The sequence below is a fragment of the Filicampus tigris genome, chromosome 9, assembly GCF_054856515.1.
Source record: "Filicampus tigris isolate MCC_2025a chromosome 9, RoL_Ftig_1.0, whole genome shotgun sequence".
Taxonomy (NCBI): domain Eukaryota; kingdom Metazoa; phylum Chordata; class Actinopteri; order Syngnathiformes; family Syngnathidae; genus Filicampus; species Filicampus tigris.
Window position 1 is genome coordinate 4859517 of NC_141225.1, and position 23454 is coordinate 4882970.

The 23454-nt window shown below is 42.3% G+C and overlaps 2 protein-coding genes across 3 annotated transcripts in view; one reads left to right on the forward strand and one right to left on the reverse strand.

The window, feature by feature from the left end:
• On the reverse strand, positions 1–15887 carry ppp4r1l (protein phosphatase 4, regulatory subunit 1-like). Of its 2 annotated transcripts, none has more exons than XM_086041847.1 (20): positions 15628–15887; positions 13037–13081; positions 12400–12529; positions 9947–10053; positions 9693–9835; positions 9473–9619; positions 8654–8761; positions 8341–8406; positions 7449–7607; positions 7049–7158; positions 6181–6659; positions 5243–5547; positions 5096–5170; positions 4827–5012; positions 4286–4447; positions 2083–2183; positions 1848–1968; positions 1585–1719; positions 1369–1510; positions 1–198 (listed from the first exon to the last, which is right to left on the reverse strand). In XM_086041847.1, exons 1-20 carry the CDS (start codon positions 15632–15634, stop codon positions 50–52), a joined length of 2877 nt encoding a protein of 958 aa, XP_085897973.1. In that variant the 5' UTR covers positions 15635–15887; the 3' UTR covers positions 1–49. The 2 variants fall into 2 exon arrangements, with proteins under 2 accessions (XP_085897973.1, XP_085897972.1); XM_086041846.1 differs by having other exon boundaries at positions 7034–7158.
• Positions 15723–23454, forward strand: part of rab22a (RAB22A, member RAS oncogene family) — a 14340-nt gene continuing 6608 nt past the window's right edge. The window contains exons 1-5 of the mRNA XM_086041851.1: positions 15723–16198; positions 17513–17592; positions 19620–19701; positions 22547–22618; positions 23170–23276. Of these exons, the coding sequence (XP_085897977.1) occupies positions 16163–16198; positions 17513–17592; positions 19620–19701; positions 22547–22618; positions 23170–23276 (377 nt within the window). The 5' untranslated portion in view covers positions 15723–16162. The remainder of the gene's footprint in view (positions 16199–17512; positions 17593–19619; positions 19702–22546; positions 22619–23169; positions 23277–23454) is intronic.

The window sequence follows — 23454 nt, forward strand, 5'->3', positions numbered from 1 at the left end:
TTGTTTAGGTGTGCTGGTAAAGAGAGTGGATGGTTGGGTATTCCGGAAGCTAGATGAGGGGGGCCGTGTCCATGGTCAGGCCTTTGCTGGGGTCCAGACTGGCGAAGAAGCGCACGTCCCTGTCCTTGTCCGACTGCAGCGCCATCACTGTTTCCTCCAGCTCGTCCGACGAGGCGCAGCCCGCCTCCTTGAAGTAGGCTGATCACGCAACACAGCACAAGGGCAGGAGGGGGGATTGACAGATCGTTAGCTTAGCATTAGCACCGCGCCCCGAAAAAGGAAGATGTGACAGAGTAGGCACAACACATCACATTCAAGCTACGTTTACCTTTCGGACTACAAAAATAAGCTGTCATCTCTGTCTGCCTTAAAATGTCAGCATTTCAGCCTACAAGAATGCCACTTTGAACTTGATCAAACAGTTTTAGTTTTGTTTCATCTGTCTCACACATAAGTCATACATGCACACTGACAACAGTACTAGTGCTTAGTTAATCAAAGAGCTGACGGACTAACCGCAGATGGAAGTGGGTTATGTTTTGTTTTGTTTTGATTTGACAGTTTATTGAAGCTAGATATCACCGTGTTGACAGCACAGTGTGCAACAAACGTTCATATTTTCGTTTTTCGCTGACAAACTCAAAATAGCGACTGTATTTCCTGCTTGAAAACAAATTTCTCTCCTTCCTCAACGTCACTTTCTCAGACAGGATTGTAAAGTTGGAGATGACTCCACAAAGCTTCACTATGCTCAAGCACACTAAATACTAGTGGTCCCCTTTATTACGTGTTCCATAATGTTATTTGTTGTGTTTTTAGTGAGTAAAAGGGTATTAGGAATCAGGTGTCCTACTGTAATTTATTATTCATTACCTATTAGTTGTGTTGCATGCACAACATGCGCGCAAGGGATCACTATGGCTAAAAAAAATATGTACAGTTTTTTTTTTTTTTTTTTTAACTCTTTAAGTGCCAAAGTAGCAAAATTGCACAAAGTAACATTTACATTTTACGAATATCTCCATCTCCAACCATTTTCAACCTACAACCTTTTAAAATAGTGATCTAAGCGGTGCACATTTTGGAGTAACGCGTTACTGGCATCACAGCTAATCCTTCATGAACAAGCAAACTACTACAATTTTATTTGAAGACATTTCGAATGTTCTAAAAATGATATGTATACATGTTTATATATCACTATAATTATTTATTTATTTATCTCAATGACCCTTGTGAGGATAATGGACGAATTGTGTTCAACCAGTCTATTTGATTCAGGATGTGCAAAGCGAATTCCCACCCGCAATAGCAAAGTGTAATTCCAAGAGTTCCCATTGGTTCCGGTGTTCCCGTTTAGCGTCGTACCTTTCTCCATGACGCTCTGTCGCAGGGCCTTGGCCACCAGCACCCGCACGTTGGCCACCGGGTCTGACGAGAGGCTGAGCAGGCTGGGCAGGAGGTGCTGGCTGAACTGATCCATGGGCATGCAGTCCTCCTCCACCACCGCCTTGACCACGCGACAAAACGTCACACGAAGCGCACGTGGAGGTGTGCAAGACGCTTTGACGCCAACTCGCTCACCTGGCAGATGAAGGCGAAAGCTTGTCGTCCCACCCACTTGGGACAATGGCAAAACCTGACGGTGAGCTCGTTGATGAAGTTCACGCTCAAATCGTCGGCGCCACTGGAGTATAACTTCTGGAGAATCTCCACCACCTGACAACAAAACACCAGGATAGGAGGATGTCCTATTATGATTCTAGGACGTTTGGATATGGACCTATCAAGCTGTTGAAGCCAAGACCCTTGACGGTAACGAGCCTAAACTCGAATGAGTGACGCACCAGCTTGTAGGAAATCCACCTGACTTCCGAGACCTTGTCGGAGCACAGCGTGAGTGCGATCTGCCTGAGGTAGTCGTACACGTCGTAGTGGCTGTACAACTCGATGATCAGGATCAGCTGCCTAGAGGGGGAGCCGCAGCAAGCAAGGAAGGAAGGAAGGAAGCAAGGAAGGAAGGAAGGAAGTTAATTCTCCACAAACGCTCACAGCAGGATTGGAAACGTCTGCCAAACGCACTCTGCCAGCTCGTATCGGAACCTCCAGTTGCGACTGTTGTCAGTCACCATGAACTCCTGCAGCTGGTACAAATATTCTCTCCTCTTGTCCGCGTGCAGCAACTGCAAGCACAAGATCAGGACCATCAGCGTGCCTTTTCGACATGCAAACACATTCACAGGCTGTCAAGTGGGTGGCAAAGCAACAGCTGGCACAAGGATTCTCAACATTGGACAGCTCAAAAGGCAAAATAGTAACAATGATAACGCATGTGTCGCCAAATTTGGTGAGTTCTTCCTTTTTACTAGGATTACATTAGATTTCCGTATTTTCTGGACTATAAAACGCAATTTTACGCCATTTAAAAAAATAAATAAATAAATAAATAAACGATATGAGCTGCACCTTTATACAAGCCACACCTATCTACGTTGAAAAATGACTGCATTTACAAAACAATTTCGAACTGTAAATATACAAATATGTACCGGTACCTGAACAGATTATTTTTCTTTATTAATGAATATTAGTAAACAAGGTCGAATTTGGTTTACCATTTAGCTTGCTGCCCGATCGACCAGTGATTTTGCTCCCTAAGTAGGCAGCCTAATGCACCATTTACGTTGCTGATGAAATGGGCTGCCCGTATAGATTGTCTGGTGGAAGACCATTTTGTTCTAAAACCAACAGTTTATACTGCAACGGCCAGTGGCAAATCATAATTGTTCAATGGAACGAGCATCTGCATATTTGGTGACGTTTTGGTTTTTGTTTTACCCCTTAACCATGAAAGAAAAAAAACCAAATACTTTTTCCATTTCATTTAATAAAGAAATACAATTTTGGCGATACACAGTTTTGATTTTAAAGTCCAGGAGTACTTGAGTGATACTGAAGTTAATCCTGACTGTCACACTTGAATATATTATATATATTCTGAACTCATTCACTGCCAGACATTTTCAGACCCTCTTTTACCCTAACGTTTGAAAAAATGAAAAACAAATACGTATGAAAATAAATTCCTGGGATTGAGCGGCTGGACTGTGAAAAGAGAAATAAATATGTCAATGGCAGTGAATGAGTTAAGGCGCTGCAGGCAACAAGCGACACCGCTCCGTTCAGCAAGTCCAAACATGGACGTAAGTTTACGAGCCCCTTGACTCATTCACTGCCAGACATTTTTAGACCCTCTTTTACCCTAACGTTTGAAACATTTTGAAAAAAAAAATATAAAAGAGTTCCTGGGATTGAATGGCTGGACAATGAAAAGTCAAATAAATGTCAATTGGCAGTGAATGAGTTAAATGAGGGTCAGGTACATTTTTCAGAGGTCAGGTGACTAGACATTTCTGTGGTCTATTAAATGAAGTTTTCCATTGTTTATGAGTGGACACTGTGGGACCATATTTATACAATGTGTATTGAGACTTCATTATGTTTGAAATGCCCTGTGTGCTAAAATAAAAGTAACAAACTAGGGCTGATTTTATTTGCGTCACAAAACTCTATTCAATAATATGTTCTATTTTAATATACAAGTGGTTGGAATTTTTTTGTAACATAGCCACACCATGTAATTTATGATCTCAGGTTTTGGACAGGTGCGATACTGGTTTGGCCGCCGTGTGCATGTCTGATGTCCCAGATTTTTATCTGACTGGCTCCTCATGTCTGACGCTAGAGGGCAGCCATCTTACTTTGTCATTGGTACTGACAACTTTGGTTGCTCCCCCCCCCCCCCACTGAAAATGTTATCAGTGCGTATTTTGACCATTCTGAGTATATTAGTGTATTGTGACTTACATTTAACAGCGAATTCTGTCCCGACGGGCTTTGCTTTCATTTCATTGTTGATGTTCTGACATGATGCAGACGAATCTTTGAGTAGCACTCGCAGATAACTTAAGTGAACATTTATAATCACATTCTTACTGATGAAATGTGCATGGAGCACTTCTTCAAGACTTATTGTTACAACATTGTGCCATACACGGAGGCGTTTTCACCCTCAAGACACAAAATAATCGGAAAAAAACCGCACAGAAATCAATGGATTCTATTCAAGTTGAGTGCGCTTAGCAAGTGGCAACGTAATTCGGAAAGTACGGTCTATCTTTTTGAAAATTCGTGTTAGTGAGGGACTATAAAAGAAGTCGCTCACAAACGTCTTAATGGTCCTGAATTGCATTTACAACGGGGCGAGCTGAGGCTCCAGTCGTACCTTGAGGAAGTCGTAGAGGTGCTTGAGGACGCCGATGCGGACCTCATCCAGGTCCTTGAGGAAACCGTTAAAGATGGGGACCAGATCCGCCGCCGTCAGCTGGTCGCCCAGGATGACCGCCAGCTCGTGGATGGAGAACGCCAGCGTGCGGCGCACTTTCCACTGCGGAAAAGGAGGCAGATGCGGCACTTGCTTGGAAAACATCCAATATAAAAAGGCAGAACACTCAAAAACAGAACATCTTGGCTTGGCGGCAATAAAAACCTCCAAAAGACCACCACTCTTCTGTTGTCAATGTATGATCTTTTCGTACATGTTGTTAAGCTACTTTTGTTTTCTCTTTGTTGCTTCTGAATGTCGTTGACTGTTATGCTTGTAGGTGCTGTGTCTTGAGTTGCCTTGTGAATGAGATGTGCTACATAAATAGAGCTGCCTTGTCTTGTACCAAAAGAAAATAGATCATACATCAGCGGAGTCTGATTTGCATTCCCACATGATGAAAGAGGTTCGTTCCATGTGAACGTGTTGTTTTTGTGCCTACCTGGACATCGGTGGCCAGCGTTTCGTAGGTGTCCTTGAGACAGTGCCAGTTCTGCCGGCCCAGAGTGAGCGCCACGCCCGGCAGGCTGAAGGCGCAATGCTTGGCTATCTCCGTGTCCACCGTCTGAGCCCGCGCCGGGTCCGTCATGGAGAGGTACTGATCCAACAGTTGCTGGGGGATAACATTCTGCAGGCCAACAAGGTGAGTTTACGAGTTCAGATAGAGCAGTGATTGCCGACAACTGTGAAGTAATAGGCGGAAGCGCGGACCTGGACTTTGGGCTTATCTTCACATACTGAATCATCTTTCCCCTCTTCCTCCACACTTTCAATGAGTTCAGACACCTGAAGAACAACACTATGTTATAAAACACCACACCTTTACATTTAGAAGCTGGTCATAAAAAGACCTCCTACCAGAACTGGGGAATCAGGCGGAGACTCTTCGGGATCCTCCGGGGGTTCCGTCTGCGTCTCCACATCTCCTTGCTCCTGCACCGGACATGTCTCGGTAACAGAGTGGCATTCCGTCGTTTGCTCTTCCTTAGCAATACTCTCGGCGGCTTCAGACGTTGGAACCTCCGCCGGTTTGCTCTCAACAAGCGGGCTGTCGCTGTCACTGTCGGCAGGTGAGTCCACCGGCTGGCTTTCCGCGGGACTGTCATCGGACGGGCTGTCGAGCTGAGCAGCCTTCAGAGCCGCAGACAATACCTGAACTTGAGCTAGGGGAGAACGGCAGGGCTCAGCCGGCATGGCGACACACAAATGCCCCACACCACTTATCCCACTTTCATCGGGAGCGCCGCGGGGCATGATGCGATTTCAACAATTTAGGCCGAGAACTATTTACGGTATTTACCGTACTAAATCCGACATTAACGGCGGCCCGCTTACAGACACTGGCCCGACCGGGCCAATAGAAATTTGATAAATAATATGATGAAATCAACATATTCTTGCTTTTTTTTTTTTTACATGCAAAAGCAGCTAAATACACACAAGTAATATCTTCAAAAAGTCATTATATGATGAATCTACAGGGCCAGTAGCGTTTCAACACAGCGTGTTTCATAGTGGCCCCACTCTATCAGGCTTAATCGTCGTTCATCCAATTATGCTAGCGACGTAGAGTGACAGGTAGGATAACTAAATTCTTCCCCACAAGATAGCGAAAGGTACAATTAACCCGTGTACCCACCTGTTGCCATTCATATAACAGAATAATAGCTTTGTGTTTAACTAGAGAAACTTTGATTTTACACACACCAATGTAACTGCAAACAATATCATTATTCCTGCAATATATACATTTTCCGAATGTCAAACACCACGCCACATGTCGCAAGTCCACTCACCTTGGACATCCGGGTCGTCCATGTGCGGCTGCAAACAGTCTAAGACCATCTGGATCTTGTCGCTGGTAGTCTTAGCAGGGCTGGCCTTGGAATCGGGAAGACTTCCGAAATCTTCGGCTTCTTTCGGCTCCTCTTTCCTCTTCTCAATCATGTCCCCCATTTGACAGCTAAGCAGCTCCAGTTCGCCGCTGATGTCTGGCAGAGGAGGCCTCCAAAAGTGGAAGGAGTTAAAGTTCTCATCCGCCTGCGTCGTGTCTTTGGCGTTCCTGGCGTTGTTGCCGGCATGCGTCAAGCTGTCGGGCGCATCTCCGTGGGCGAAACCGTGGCTGTTGTCGTCGTAGTTCATCTCCTCGGCCGCCGGCACGTGCTCCGGCGACGGCGTGGCACGGCCATCCTGGTTGGGAGGCGTGTGAGCGATCGCTCGTTCCGTGTGGCGGCTGCTGATGTCGGCGCAATTGAGGGAGTTCAAGGAGCAGTCGCTAGAAGGACAAACACGCGGTCGCTCAGAGTTTCCCAACATCAATCTGTCTAATGCAGGAAATGGGGTGGAAATGATCTAATTCATCTGAAGCGTAGGATGCATTCAAGCATCAGCTATCAACATCTAATTTCCTCCATAATCTGAAAAATTTGTTTTGACTCATTTTTATTTTCAGTCGACACCGTCCTGTGTGGGGCACGCGTATGCTGACAATCTGGCCAAATTGCCCCGTGGCAGGGTATCGCCTAGCTGTGTAGGTCATCTTTGACTACAACAAACTACACTACAAGAGCAGTAGGGATGCACATGGCGATTGGTTTCTTGTCATGTGTGAGGTTCAGCGGTTAAAAATTGTTATGCGTGTCCTGTTACCTGTCTGACGCGCACCTGGGAACATCGAGTAACCCGCCGTCCTCTCTGAAGTGGAGGCCTGCGCTCGTTGGGTTGGCGAAGGTGGAGATGAAACGGCCCAGAGACTGAAAAGCAGCCTGCCGCACCTAAACAAAACAAAACAAAACAACATTTCGTTAGCTATTCTGCTTGAATGCACATTTCTTAGAACCTAAAACAGGTGAAATTGATGCAATTAAATGTACTCGATCACATTAAGGATTTGGTTTTCTTAAACACACAGATGAGTGTTTTTTTTTTGGACCTGCTCAATGTGTTAAGTGCCTTAAAATAACTTGTTGTGGATTGGCGCAATATAAATAAAATTGACTTGACAAGCTAACTTCCAGCACTGGTGGGAAAAGTAGCATATGTGTGTGGTGTGTGCGCATCTTACCCAGCGGGACTGGTCGCTGATGAGGCTGATGAAGAGTGGGGACAACTTTGCACGTCGCACCTCAGGCGAGGTAGAATTGGAGACCATCATGAAGCATTCGGCGCAGGCTTTCCTGATGCCCCACAGGCTGTCTGAGCACAGGTCGAAGAACTTGGGAATCTACGTTAAAAGCAGTAAAGAGTGACAAACCTGATTTTTTTTTTTTTGTAAAGGGGCTTGTACACAAATACTTTTATCTCTCATGTGTCTCTGCAAACCCATCAAGTGTGAAACTAAACCAACAAGGTAAAAAAATTGATCTGCTCCTTTCTAAAAATAGTCTGAGACCAAGGCATTCTGCCCAACCATGACATAGGTTAATTTACATAATATCCGCCCCCAAAACGAGTTTGTCCTCCCATGACTTGACCAGCCAGGCAGGGCGAAGATCCAGAGCCACTTGCAGGTGACAGCACAATTTTGTTTGGTAGTTGTCAATGTGATGGACGGTGTGGTGTGGAAACTTCTGCCTCAATGTGTGAGAATGCTTTTATTTACTATACGGGTACTTGCTTTTCCCCCTACGCTCTGATTTCGCAAGTCCACGCCACACCAGGCGCAAGGTACATCATGGAAATGAATTTCGTCATTAGCCCAGCGGTATATGCATTGCTCACATGCATGAGACAACAGGGCAAGAAAGTGTACTATAATTCTGGATTCTTTGGGTATTTTGACAAAAGCAAGTCAGAGACACGTTCTTAAAAGACCTTGTAATTGCTTTAATTTGTGAAGGAAAGTTGCATAGTATGTCACCTTTTGAAAAGACCACTCTGCATCCAGTGGCCTGAGATAAACGAACAAAGTCAGAAGAGTAACAGCGGGGGTGAAAAGGTGTTTCAAAAGTCCTTACCAGTAGTTTTTCTGTGGCCTCCTGACCCACAATTGAACAGAACTCTCCAAAATTGGCTGCGCAGACCTAGAATACCAGAGGTAGGAAAAAAAAAAATAAAACATTTGCATGTGTCTCCTTTCAAAATTGGCACCCGTCATCTGGGGAATTAACATTCCACTGGGAAAATAACAGGGATTTGTGCCTCCGGCTGATGCCCAAAACCGAATTAAGTCTGACTTGCATATTTATGACAATAATTCCTACTAAACAGCTGCGTACCATAGCTGCATATATAATGCCGGAGTAAAATGGAAAAAGCAAAAGGTGTTACCTTGCGCACTTGGAAGAGTCTGGCGTCGCTACACAAGTCGCAGAATCGAGGCAGTAAGAGATGCTCCACTGTGTCTTTGCTCAGCATGGTCACCACTTTACACATGATCTGAACACAGACGCAAAGTAGTGTTGAGGCTTTCTCAGAAGAAAATCTTGAAGAAATGAGGCAAGAGTGCATCCTCTAAAAGCACAATAAAGTAGACCTCAGGAATTTGAATGACCCAGTAGTTGGGTGGGGGAGAAATCCACCGATAACCCAGAACCCAAATGAAAACAAGGCTTGCTTTTGTGTGTGCGTAGGCTAGACGAACAGTTGTGATCAAAGGCTAGTCTTATATACAGTTGCAAGAAAGGACACTCAAAGTTCAGACTGTCTAACAGTTAGCCAGTTAACAGCCAACTGCTAACCTAAGCTCACAAAAGCCAACTCTAAACACACACTCACCGACTCCCACGTCACTCACCAGGTCAGGCGCAGCATTTTAAAGCCACACATACCCAAAGTGACAGATATTAATGTGGAACGTGATAATGGCGACCCAGAGTGGATAACAATAATACCTGTACCTCACAGGCACGTTTTGTTGTTTAAATCATGCAAAATCAATCTGTATCCAATTGGTCGTTTAATCGGTGGGATCATCAGGAGAATACTATGAAAACTATAGATTGGCTGACCCCTTACTCCAATCGCTCATGGAGAAGTTGGAAAAATGTCATCCGTGAGCATCCGCAAACCGACTGCGGTCGACCTCGTAGTGATATGCGGTGAGACATAAAAGCCTCTGTGGGATAGGATTGCGTTCAAACTACTCACAGCAACCGCCTCGATCTTGTAATCGTCGTCGCTGCTAGGTTCTGTGAGGTCCAGAAGAACCGGACAAACTTTGGTCTCCATGTCGGCCTTTGAGATGAGGCCCTGCTCCAGCAGTACCAGCAGTGCCGCCTGGCTGGTCTTCCGCACCTGGAACATACACAACAATAACATTTGAAAAGTTCATTGAGGCACCAGGGGAAACTATGGTTTGGTATCCTACCTGGTTGTTGGGATCGGTGAGATACCGGACTACAATGGGTACTAAGTATCTGGAGAAAGCGGCGGGGAAGATGGGCCGACTCTCGTGTAAGAACATGGCGATGTTTGGGACCTGCTCCATCAGCTCGGCTCGCACGGTCGGCTCTGACGAGACACACGCTTGCATTACTGCCGCGGATGAGGCTCGCACGTTCCAAACGGCAGAAGCTGATGTATACTGAAACCAGCTAGTACATTAGAGGGAAACGTATCTACCTCCATCTTCTGACATTCTGGCAACTGTCTCCATGACACTGATGAAGTCATTTTCGTTATCGCTGAACTCGCGAAGCACATCGAGCAGCCCGCGAGCCACGATCTGCCTAAAATGGAACAGGAGGAGCGTCGGGTTAGATCGTCTGCCGCCAACAACGTGTGAGTGCAGGCAGTGCTCACGCTGTCGGGCACACACACATTGTGAAATCAAATAGCCAAGCATTGAAAAGCTGGTTTACAACAACTAAAAGTTTGTGCGAAGGACAAAAGAGCATTGTTTGTGTCGGCTTTGTGTTTTCTAACCTGCAGGACATGAATGACTAAATAATAAATGGTGGCTATTGTTGTACCGGTAAACCCAAGTTTGAACCGGAACAAACCTACTAGCGTATATTTGGACTCTTCTGTCAATACTCAGCTTATTGTGTGAAGCTTGTACAGGTATGTGATGAGCACTCACCCTGGAATGCCGACATTCACTTAGGCGTCAAGAGCAGAGCAGACTTGGACGCCGTGTCAATCCGCTGTTATGAAACTAGGGTTGTGCATGTGAGGAAAATTCTGTGAGCGCTAATTGGGGAAACGCACCTATTAGTGATTCATTCATGATCTGAATTGTATTTATTCTTGAATGATTGATTGCAGACCATATACTGTGGGTAGCAAGCTAGTTGTGAAACCCATTATGTCTATCTCAATTGCGCCAAAAGGCACCATTTGCACAAAATAAATATCTCAATTAAATGCAAAATCCAGAATATTTTGGTCAGTCATTTGAAACCTTTCTCTTAGTGTTAAGCACAGACAAAATGTGTCGCCTAACAATCAAAAGCCAAGAATAACAACTATGGTACAATTTGACACGGAAGAGTGTGCTAACAAGTTCACATGATGGCGACAACTTTTTATCATATTTCCTGCCAGATGTGGCACCACTTTGCAATCAGCACACTGACGATGATGCCATTTCCTACACCAGCGGTGTCAAAACTCAAAGCACACTTTAGGTCGCGGGCCAAACAAGATGAATGATTGTACAAAACTAAGATCCGCTTGAACATAAAATGTCATCAAAAACAGACAGGATACAATAATATTCCATCAACACAAACCTTTAATAACTTCAAATATGTTGTTCAACTTAAGGCTCCTTATTCGGGCAAGCGAGGCCAAAAACTAAATTGCAATAGAAACGGACAGGTGGTCATTAAACAAAACACTAACCTCACTCAAAACATACAAGGAGATGATAAAAGAACCACTTATGTTAACAATAAACACATGAATGTTAACCATTTAAACAATGCCACTAGGTGTGCTGGGAAGTCCACTGCAACTCCTTTGTGTGCGTTCATATTCATCTAAGAGAACAGCTGGTCACACAGACATGCGCAACCAAATGTGTTTGAGCTGCATGTAGACGAAGGTACCGATTGATTGCAGGTCGCCTACCGTTTGGTAAGGCAGCTCTTGCGCTGCATTATGGGATTTGTTGTTTCTGTGTCATAAGCACTTCACATTGCACCATTAACAATGAAACGGCATGTTATGGAATTGGAGGAGGAGGCGTTTCCCAGCATGGGTTTCTGTTGGCGCCCCAAGGTGCCCTCCCCACCCATCAAGTGTGAAATTACTGTGTTCCGCCACATTTTTGCAATTCACTAGTCCCAAATTCACAGATTTTTAATGATAGACCTTTTTTGGTGGCGTCAATTTCTCATGGATCTTTACTATTCATGGAAGGACTTGGTCCCTATACCCCACAAATATTGGGGGAACATCGTAAACAACTAAATAAACTGACAATAAAAAGGGCGCCATTTATTTGTAGTCTGGGCACAGAGAGGCAAAGCACTGCATCAAAGCCGAAAGTTAAGCAGAGCTGCAACGGGTTTTGTTGGCTGTCGTTAAAGTGGAAGTCAACCCAAAACATATTTTTTCAAGAGTATGTTCTATGCAAGCCGACTAGCTGAATCAAGGCATTCTGATAAATATTCCATTTGTGGAATAAGAGTTAATCAACCCGTTTTTTTCGCCATCTCAGGGGGCGGCCATTTTGTCACTTCTGTCGACTGAAAATGACATCACAAATGCTCAGGACTGAGGTAACGAACAATCACGGCTGACCTGTTTTCTAAAGCTGAGCCGTGATTGGTCATTACCGGAGCCCTGAGCAGTTGTGATGTCATTTTCAGTCGACAGAAGTGACAAAATGGCCGCCCCCTGAGATGGCTAAATAGGGGTGGATTTTGCTGCTTAACTCATATTCCACAAACACAATATTAATCAGAATGCCGTGTTTCAACTAGCGGGCCTGCTGGGAACATATTCTTGAAAAAAATGTGTTTGGGTCGATTTCCCCTTTAAATGAGATGATGAGGTTTTATACAACAATATTTCATTGCGGGATTACATAATAATGAGAATGTTTTTCCTCTTCTCCAAACTCTTACCTGTTAAAGATATTTTCACTGAAGGCGTACTTCTCTAGCCTCCCAAGTGGCGGCAAGTTGTCCTGGCCTGCGTCAAGAAAGGCTGTGATGCGGATGCTGTCACATTCTGAACCATAGTCATCAAATCCAACTGCAAGATGGGCACGAGACATTCATTTAGCACGTGGCAATCAATCACCAGTCCAGTTTACAATAAAGTCCAACTGGATTTCATTTTGTTTTTCACAAAGCCGGTGATTGCTGCTCGTCCCGCTTGGTGTAAAACAGGGGTGTCAAACTCATTTGTGTCGCGGGCCGCATCGTAGTTATGATTTCACTCGCAGGGCCGTTACGACTGTTAACCCGTGTAAAGGTATGATCGCCATATACCCAACTAATTGATGGCTCACTAGTTTTGAAATCAGAAGCCAATAAATAGTTTGTTCAACCATGTTTCAATATATTCTAAAAGAAGGATTGGTAACAAATGCTTGAAATATTGAATATGTTGTGTTATTTACACAAACAGAGTCGCAACGTATTTCAAGAAGAACCACCATCATATGTACAGTAATTGAACAAAGTAGTGCCAGGGCACCTTAAAAAACAACAATGTAACAATACAATGAGAATAAAGCAACTTATGTCAACTACTCACAATCATCCAGATCATCATGGCCATCTTCGAAGTATAAAGATAGACCTGTAAAGATAAGACAGTGAAGGGAGAAAAAAAAAAAAATCAGTGGTCAGGTCATCAACACACCAGCACCTGATGCATCGCACAAAAATGACTTCTCGGTAGATCACATTAACGACGCGGGCACAAAGTCTCCCTCAGTGAGAGAAGGCAAGGGTGAATCAGCCAGCAAAAGCCCCACTTTGTGAATGCAAGTGAAATTGTCAGCGTACCAGCAAGTAAACAATTTCTAAATCAAATGGCATTTCCCAAATGTCCGAAATCAAACTGGACGGCCTTGGAATTGTTCAGGCAGCGTTTAACTGAAATCAGGCACCGTGAACTGGGAAGGTGCAACACAAACACGACAAGAGATGCATGACTTCCAAGTCAATAAGCACCTGGCAGCGGGGAGTTAAAAAAAAAAAAAAAATTATCATGAAGAGATTATGTTGTGGGTATTTATCTTGCTGGTTAGAGGCCAAGCAAGAAAATTATGAAGTTGAACAGGACATTTTAACACAGTTTTCGTTGACTGTAATGGCAACCCTACTAAAAAAAAAAAAAAGAAAAAAAAAGGTTTGTGTGCCCCAATGTGTCTCTTTGCAGTAACACTTTAAAAATTGTGACTCTAGTCTTAATAAATGACTGCTTTAACATGATGACAGTCATTCTTATTGGAACTTTTAACTTAAAGTATGTTCCTTGTAAAAAAAAAAAAAAAGGGAGTCGGTTGAATTGTCAGAATACATGCACGTCATGCCGCATGGTCAGGATGGTACTACCTCTACCTCAATTTGAGCCAGGTAAAATCCTGCACGTTGTATTTTAATGTGGTGCTGTACATAAATATAACACTTATGTTAACATAATGAGTGCGTGAGGTACATGACTAGAAATGTTAGTCACACTACTCAATGGCCTCCAATTCTGCCTAATTAACTGGTTTAAAATAACACGGTCAACCTGTCTCATGTGATCATGACACTTGGCGGCGAAGCTTACTGAAATATTCATTTGGTTTGTAAGGTATCAAACTCGCATACCCACAATACAATCCAAATGGATTTTACTAGACTAAATGATCTTTTGAAAGATAGATTAAATTGATTAAATAAGTGATTCTTAAAGTGTGTTAAGGGCCTGGTAATAGTGTACAGGCTCCCTCTAGAAGTGTGTGAGAATCAAAGACATAAATGTTCAAACTGTGCATGTTACAGAGTATTAAGCGTTTGTTTAATCCAGTACTCTACATTATTTATATTTGTATATTATTTATGTCTATATTTATTAATACATGTATCACAGCCTTTTATTGTTTTTGTTCTATTGATTGTATTGTTTGTAAAGTGTTTTGTTACAGCCATCGCTGTTATGAAATACGCTATATAAATAAAATTGTATTGTGTTGTGTTGGATTGTATTGTTCAGTATAGTTCAGTTCACTTGTACTTGACTTTAAAGTACAATAACAGCCACATTTATTTTTTTTCTGTTTTCAAGCATTACTTTAAGCACAATTTTTATGTAACTTGGGTGCAATGGATTTTAACATTTTTTAATTTGTCCCATTAAGCGCACTGGTAATGTTCAAACTGCACAACAATAATAGTGAGTGTACTTTTTAGGAATAAATCTCCTGCCTCATTTCTATAATTTGGGCATACTCCGCTATTGTATTATCATGACAGTGATGATGGAACTAAGTATTTTCTGAGATGATAGATAATCTCATCCATTCTATACCACTGAGGGAAAGCAAGTTGTCACATTAGCAATACTCACAAACACACCCGTATTAATAATATAGAAACAATTAAATGCATCTTTAAAGTGGAATTAAAATCAATTGATATCTAATCTGAGCAAGAGAAAAGGTTTGTAGATGTATTGTGTGATTTGACAAACGCACGATTTCTGTTGAGAGAGAGCAGAAGGTGTCAAGAGACGTGCTACTGCCAGTGTTTACAGCTGGTCATCGCAGGGAATGTGCTTCGAATAGAAAAACAACTCGTACAAGATTAAACATTTAAACACGGGGTTTCCTGCGGTAGGGGTCGTGACACTCGGCGTGTTTCGGTTGTTAAACGCAGAGAGAATGTCTGTAAAAATTAAAATAAAATAAAAGCAGTTTTGCCTTGTTACGGCTAACACTGTTGTATTTGGTCATCTTATTGGTTGAAAATGACTTTAGCATTCAGGCTAACGTTAGCTAGGTCAACACGCTAGCGTCTGATAGGGCATCATATTGCTGATAAATGCAATATATACAAGTGAATATATTAGTCACTGTTGTTTTACAGGTATATCAGTACGTAGAAACTAGTTGTGGTGACGTAAGCCTCCATAAAGTGAGACATTTCGATATCTCCGGTTAGCTTTTGTTAGCCGACTGGCTAGTATTGTTGCTAAGTTTGCTAACACCACTCGGTCCAGCCCTTTCGTTCAGCACTTTTTTTCCTCCGGGAAGCCCACCGCATGCAACCAGAATTCAGCCATTTTAGTCACCAGACTTTAAGCGTTAAAAAGCATGAAAACACAAAGCATTAAGATCGCCATTGGTCCATTACCTGCCATGTTGAGTATCGGCTCGGCTCTGCAGGCTGCCGTCCCGTGTGGGCTGTCACCAGGCGCTCAGCTGTCACTCAAAAAAAATGCAAAAGCACTTCCTGAATGTACTTCCTGCGACCGATCGATGGTGGTCGTTTGAACACAGATTCCGGTAATCAGCTCGGGAGCAAAGTCGACATAACTCAGAGCCGAACGAGGGGCTTTTGTGTTAGTGGGGATCTCTACCGTACTAAAGAGGAAGAAAAAAATAGCAGGAGGAGTCACGTGACCGCCCTCCGTAGTTCCAAGATGGAGACTGCGGTGTGATGTGCTACTTTCGCTACTTAGCTTGCCTGCTTTTCAAAATTATAATCATACCCTGGCGAACAAGGACCATTAGCAGACAGTTACATCTTTGAGACCTCCCCCTACCCCCGACGAAGTGAACAGGTGTCGTCTTTGAAGAAATAATCGAGAAGTTCGCTAAAGGAGGAGAGGTGGGGAGAAAACTAAAGTGCCAATGAAGATCAAGTCAATATAAAACAGGAAGCAGCCATGGCGTTAAGAGAGTTAAAAGTTTGTCTTCTGGGGGTAAGTTAGCAGCTATTTGTCTTTCATCAACTCTCCACTATTTCCATGTGTTGTTGTACATGTTGCATCATTAAGTGGCCTTCAGCGGGTTATGCAAGTCTCATTATTAGCTCGATCCAAATGGAGAAATCTGTTACAATTGTAGATATTGTAAAGGTACAAAGGTGGCAAAGCACAGGAGATAGCTGATTAGCTCTTATGCTATTTGTTTGTGGATTCTTATCTTCCCCTAAAACTTTACTACAAGAAATTTCCCAGTTCTGCTCATTTTAACAGTATTTGTTTGCATTTTTAAAGAATCAGTACGTAAGCAGAGATGGCAAGACTATTCGCACTCAGTACTTTAGAAAAAGTACAGGTACTTCTGAAGTTCGTATTCAACTATTTTCAATTTTAAAAAAAAAGGAAAAAATATTACAACATGTCAAAGTAGAAAAACTAACTAAATAACTTAATTTGTAGTATGTGCTGATACTGAGTCCTGATCCGTTATCCTCGGCAAGCAAGTGGGAAAAAAAGTGCATCCAAATTCTGTCAGGAGTAAAAATGAAGTCATAAGAAAAGTCATCAAGTATAGCACATATACCTGGAAACAAAATAATGAACTATGGTAAAAGTATTTATAGTTTTTGCTTCCCACCACTGTAAGCAAGTAAAATAAGTCATTGCATTTATATTTCTGACAGAGAGTGTTTCACGTGGACACATGCAGTGAATAACCCTTTCAAAACTGGAAATATTAGTAATAAGCAAACACCCAGATTCAAACACCTGCAAAAACTCGAAAATGATATGATGGAAATGATGCCTGATTGCGTTGTGACGTTGTCCGTGCTATGTGGTTTATATGGGATGTTCCAATTATCACAATCACCATGTACTGTATACAGGAGTTACTGTCAGCTCATGCATGTAAATGGGTTATTCCAAATGTTTCAGAAATCATAATTTTGACCGTAACCAAAATATTGAGGACAAATAAACGTAGTACAGTTAATCCGAGTAAAATATAAATCAAAACAATCAAGTATGACAGGAATACCTACCTAAACACATTTCTACTCTATAAAAAGCAGAAGAGGCAGCCCTTTACTCAAATGGAAGTGCATTCCACAATTTGGGAGCAACCAACTACACGGCTCTATCACCATTTTTTAATCTTGTAGGAAGGACAGTATGTAACAGGAGGTCAGCAGACCGCAGTGACCTAACAGGACAAAAAGTTTTCAAATGCCTCGAATAAGTGAGACCAGAAGTGTAGAATACAAACAGCAGTGTGCACATTATATTTTTTTGCGTGTGGTTTCTCTGTAGGACACTGGTGTTGGCAAGTCAAGTATCGTGTGGAGATTTGTGGAGGACAGCTTTGATCCAAACATCAACCCAACTATTGGGTAAGTTGAACATTACAAGGAGAGAAAGATCTATAGCAACTGTTTTTATTTGGTGAGTAAGTCCCGAGGTCACACGTTGAAACATTTTTCCATTGGAAATTGTATCAATGATGTTAATCAAAATACCCCAAAGATCAAGATGTATGTACAATCTTTCACTTTATCCACATTTTGTTATGCTATGGTCTCATCCCAAAATGGAATAAAATATTTTATTCTCTTAGAATTCTAGACTAAAAACCTAATGAGAATGCGAAAAATGATTCTTATGACATTTTTGCAAATGCATTAAAAATAAAATAAGGCATCACATGTACATAAGTATTCTTCGCCTTTGCTCAATGCTTTGTTGATGCACCTTTTGGCAGTAATTACAGTCTCAAGTCTTTTTCTTATGATGCCACAAGCGTGGCACACCTCTCTTTGGGCAGTTTTGCCCATTCCTTTTTGCAGCATCTCTCAAGATCCATCAGGTTGGATGGGGTGCATTGATGCACAGCCATTTTCAGATTTCTCCAGAGATATTGAATTGGATCAAGTCTGGGCCGTGGCTGGGCCGCTCTAGGACATCCGCAGAGTTGTCCTGAAGCCACTCTTTCGTTGTCTTGGCTGTGTGCTTAGGGTCGTTGTCCTGTTAGAAGGTAAACCTTTGCCCCAGTGTGAGGTCCTAAGCACTCTGGAGCATCTTTTCATCCAGGATGTCTCTGTAGATTGCTACATTCATCCCTCACGCAATCCTGACTAGTCCCCCAGTTCCTGCTGCTGAAAATCATCCCCACTTGTTGATGCTGCCACCACGATGCACCGTTCTTTCTTATGGCCTGACAGTCCTTCAGGTGCCTTATGGCAAACTCCAGGTGGGCTGCCATGTGCCTTTTACTAATGAGCCACTCCCGTCTGTCCACTCTCCCATACAGGCGTAGTGCTGCAGAGGTGGTTTGCCTGCTGGAAGGTTCTCCTCTCTCCACAGAGGACCGCTGTAGCTCTGATAAAGTGACCACAGTGTTCTTGGTCACCCCCCTGACTAAGGCCATTCTCCCCCAATCGCTCAGTTTGGGCAGGTGGCCAGCTCTGCCTAATTTTTGGTTCAGAACCTCTTCCATTTTCGGATAATAGAGCCTGCTGTGCGCATTGTTCAGATTCAAAGCAACATATTTAATTTCTTTCTTTTGTGTGTAAAATCTAGGGATGCTTGACATTATAGTGTGGTGAACAACATTATCACCTGTCGTTCTTGACAGAAGTCGCGGAACAAATGTTTGGACAAATTTGACGTGTTGCCTCCCTTCGCGAGGGACTTTGTAGCACTGCTTGCACTGCGGTGCTTCTGTGTTCAGTGGCTCGCCTTTGTCATTCAGTTTGAACCCGAAGTACTTTAACACCGTACTTCGGGTCCCCGTTTTATCAACGAGTACGGGCTTTTCTGCAGCTGGTTATCTCTGTTCCTCATTGTCTTCCACCTGCTTTGTCTGCGCGACTTCACTTTCTCTCTGTGAGTATGTAAGGAGACGGAGGCGCGTGGGCAACTACGTCACACTCGCTCTTAAAGAGACAGGCTCAATTTACCAATTCAATCACATTCAATAAAAGGAAATAAAAGTACCGTTTGATTTTAAATGCGGGTATAGTACAGTTTTAAAAACTCTAGTATTGTGGTACTATACTGGTACCGGTATACCGTGCAACCCTACTCGGGACCATATGTACTTCTGTAAACACTGTGTCACGAGATGTACTTTTTTTTTTTGGTGCACGTCACTCTACGTTGTGCTTTGTGCGCATGCGTGTCACATCACAGACGTGTTGTGTTCACATTAGAAGTAGCATTTGTTTTTTATTGTGAACAAGCACATAAAAAGATTGAATTTAACAAAAAAATCCAAATTGGGCATCACGCTCAGCAGTGTGAATGTAGTCTTGGTTTCTTTCCTCATACAATTACTACTGCAGTAATAACACCAAAAAAATCATAGTAATACATGTTATGATGTGTGTTTTCTTCTCTGTGTTTTGTGATGTATCACCAGGGCATCTTTTATGACCAAGACAGTGCAATACCAAAACGAGCTGCACAAGTTCCTCATTTGGGACACCGCAGGACAGGAGCGGGTTAGTATCTTTCACTTGCAGCCTTGTCTGTTTTATTTAGATAAATTGATGCCTATTATACACTTACTCAAGTGTACTACTGAGTAGTACAAGGGTACACACATATAGTGAATATTAAGTCTATACACACACCCATGTTCAAATGCCAGTGTTTATTAATTAAGTCTGGACACACCCATGTTCAAATGCCAGTGTTTCAACATCTAAAAAAAAAAGAAAGAAAAGGAGACCAAGATAAGTCATTTCAAAACTTTTCCTATCAAGTGGCCTACATTTAGTGCAACTCAATTGGAAAAAAAAATATTTTCTAGAGGGGAAATAAAAATAAACAACAGAAAAAATATTGTTGCACAAGAGTGGAATCAACCAATCACATTTGAACTCGTGTTAATTGGAAGTCAGCACACACCTACCACCATTCAAAGTGCCCCTGTTTAACCCCACATACATTGTAGCTGTTCTAGTAGCCCTTTCTTGACTTTTTTTTGCTTTCTAGAAGAAGAGATATTTGGAACTGCTCATAATTCCTTCCATCTTGACTAAGGCCTCGGTTCCAGATGAAGAAAAAAAATAACAGAGTTTACTACTGCAATGTACTTCCTAGATTTCTTCTACAACCCTTTACTCTTGTAGTAGTCGAGTCGTCATTTCAGGTGGATGTGGCTATGTCTGCTGCGTTGGCCATCTCGAGTAATACATTATGAAATCAGTAAGCACACTTGCCGATTTTTTTTTCTTCTCATTTGTGGCTTCTCCTACTGTAAAAGTCAGTTGCGGTGTTAAAAATTGGAATGTGTGTACCCCTGCATTAGTATTTAGTCCATTTAGTTTGATGGGTCGGGAAAGTGCACCTCTGCATTTTTTCGAGCAGGGGGCAACATTTCCTTTTCTGTGAGTCAAACATTCAAATTGGTTCTCTTGAATGGTTGCACCAGAAAGGTATGACAAATGTGAATGGATAGGTTTGAGTTCTTCACAACATAAAGAACACACAGAACTAATTGAAAAAATATAATGTTAGTGTGTGAAATGTCTCATGAAAGAGAACCAAGATTTAAGATGAAAGGAGCCTCTTCCCCATTTGATTCCTATTTTCTTTTTGCGCGGCACAATACTTCCTATTTCTGCCCATGCCTTTCCCTTTCTTGTCCTGCTTTGGACCCACTGTCGTCCTCTCCTGAGAGGTGAGATAAGAGGCAGCTCGTCTTTTATCCTCCTCCTCTTCCTGGGGGCACTTGTCTCCTTTGCAGTGTTCAAGGGACATAAACATGGCCGCAGTTAAGATAAGAGAAAAGATTAAATCCAAGCTGCGCCTTTTGCTGTCGCATGTCAAAGTCACTGCCACTTTGCTCATTTTATCGTGATCTACACGTTTACTTTTTATAGCAGGTTCAAAAAAGTTCAGTTTGCTGAAGTTAAATTCCCATTTGATTTTCACTGAGTGTTCCTTCCTCATTCCTGTGTGGTCTCTGGCACTTTCCCAAGTGCAGCCTTTTTCTAGATCAGCTCCTTTGGAGCTCATGCTTGTCAAAATATATGGACATTTACGTGTATTTATTATACTTTCTATACCTTATTCTCAGTTTATAGTGGATTGTAAATTTGTTGTCATGAGAAAATGGCACACAGTGAAAGACATGCCCCCATTAATTTTTTCAAGTAATGCAATTGGTGTTGGATTAATTGTACTGTTCATATAAAACTGAGCATGTAGAACTGTCCCTATGTAAGCCATTACACACAAATAAAATGGTTTATGATTTTATTATCATTTTGATGATGATAGCTTACAACAAAAACAAATTATCTATATTTTATAAAACAGGAGAAAAATTGAAGAGATTTTTTTTAAATACAGTGGTGCCGTGACTTGCAAATACAGTTCATTCTGCGACCACGCTGCTAATTCAAAATACTCATATCTCAAATCCAGAGCTGGGCAATTTGCTAAAAATCGGTGGTCCGTTTATCGCCTTCCATCTACAGTCGGGATACCCTTCCGCCCGCCGTCTGTCTAGCCGCCATTTTGCCCGGCTGGAGTGAATAGTAATCGCTTATAGGCTGGTCCATCTATCATTTTAAATGGATTTCCGTTTGCGTTTCCGACAACCAACTTCTACAAACTACCATTACTACTATTTGAAACGAAAGACTAATCGTGGCCTGGAAGCCTCACCGCGGCTAAACTAAATGCTTCTCCTTTTAGGACCTTTTTGTTTTGAACTACTGAAATGAGTTAACTTTTTTTCTTTTACCCATATCCTGTTTCATTGAGATGCACCTGTATATATGTATGGTTTGGTTGCAAGTGGTTGAAGCGACCGTGCACTGAAATGCAATTGACTACATTCAAATCATCAAAATGTGCAAACCAGTCGAAACTCCTGCCTTTCCAGAAAATTTGGTTTGGATTGATCTGAGGGTTGTGATGAATTTAGGATCAAAGGCATGCTCTTTTCCATTCAAGTCACATTTGTGGCAACTCTCCTGACATTCTGCTCATCTTTCTCTTGATAACTTCCATATGTTTGAGGTTCTTTTGAATTAAAATGGCTCCCTTGCATGAGGCCGGAACAATGAGTGATTTTATAAAAGGGCTGTTCTGGCATCTCTGTCCCAATTTCTTTATTTGTTACAATTGGCTTATTGAGTCCAATGAAACACACTGTTATGTTAAGTCTGTAAGGGATTAGCTAGAACCCATGAAAAGCATAGGCAGTAGAAAAAACATGAATGGTATTACAGATAAATACTAGTGATTTTAGTTGCCTCCATATTTACAAAACATTATTTTTTTTCTCCATTTATTGATTTCATGTATATTCATATTGTTGTCCTCCCTTAGTTCCGAGCTCTGGCACCAATGTACTACAGAGGCTCTGCAGCAGCCATCATTGTTTATGACATCACTAAAGAGGTATTGTTTGTATTCCCAGCTACCAATACTTGTGTCCCGGGTCTAGTTTCTTGCTTATTCATCAGTGAATAACACCTGGATTTATAAACTAAATTCTGCTGTGGGTGTGCGCTGTTTGTTCTGATCCAAATAAAGAGCTGCTTGGCTATGGTCAGAGCTGTCTCCATTGAGTGGCACATCCTTCCCGCAGCTTTAGTTCATATTTCTGTGGAGGGAAAGGTTGAACGATTTTGGAACGTGGATGCTAATGCCTCTCATTTTGTCTGTCTGTCAACTATAAAGTTTCAGACAGCAGCTAATTATCCTAGCTTAGCAAAAAAAAAAAAAAAAGGTCTGGAAATAGGAGGGAAACTGCTGGCTTAGCTTTCTGCAGAGACACCAAATTTTACTGTGCTGGCAACTATGCAACACTTATACGTGTAAAAACTACCTTTTACAGGAGTAGTGTGAGTCTTTTACTTATTTTTTTAACACTGGGAGCAATGATCACATACCGTTAGTATAAGCTTGTCAATGTGCAGTACATGTCTCTTGCTTGCTTGTGCCGTCAGGAGTCCTTCCAAACGTTGAAGAACTGGGTGAAGGAGCTACGTCAGCACGGCCCTCCCAATATCGTGGTGGCCGTCGCTGGTAACAAATGTGATCTGTTGGACGCCAGGTGAGCCGCTGAGAAATGGACAAATCTGGATGCATTTATACCTCAAAATGCTGGCCTGCCTCCAATTTGTTTGAATTTGAACGAAAAAAAGTTCTCATTGAGATCAATTATGTTTGGAAAACAGTGAACCTATACCTATTTGGGGGTTACTATTCACAAACCCGCCTACAGTATTTGG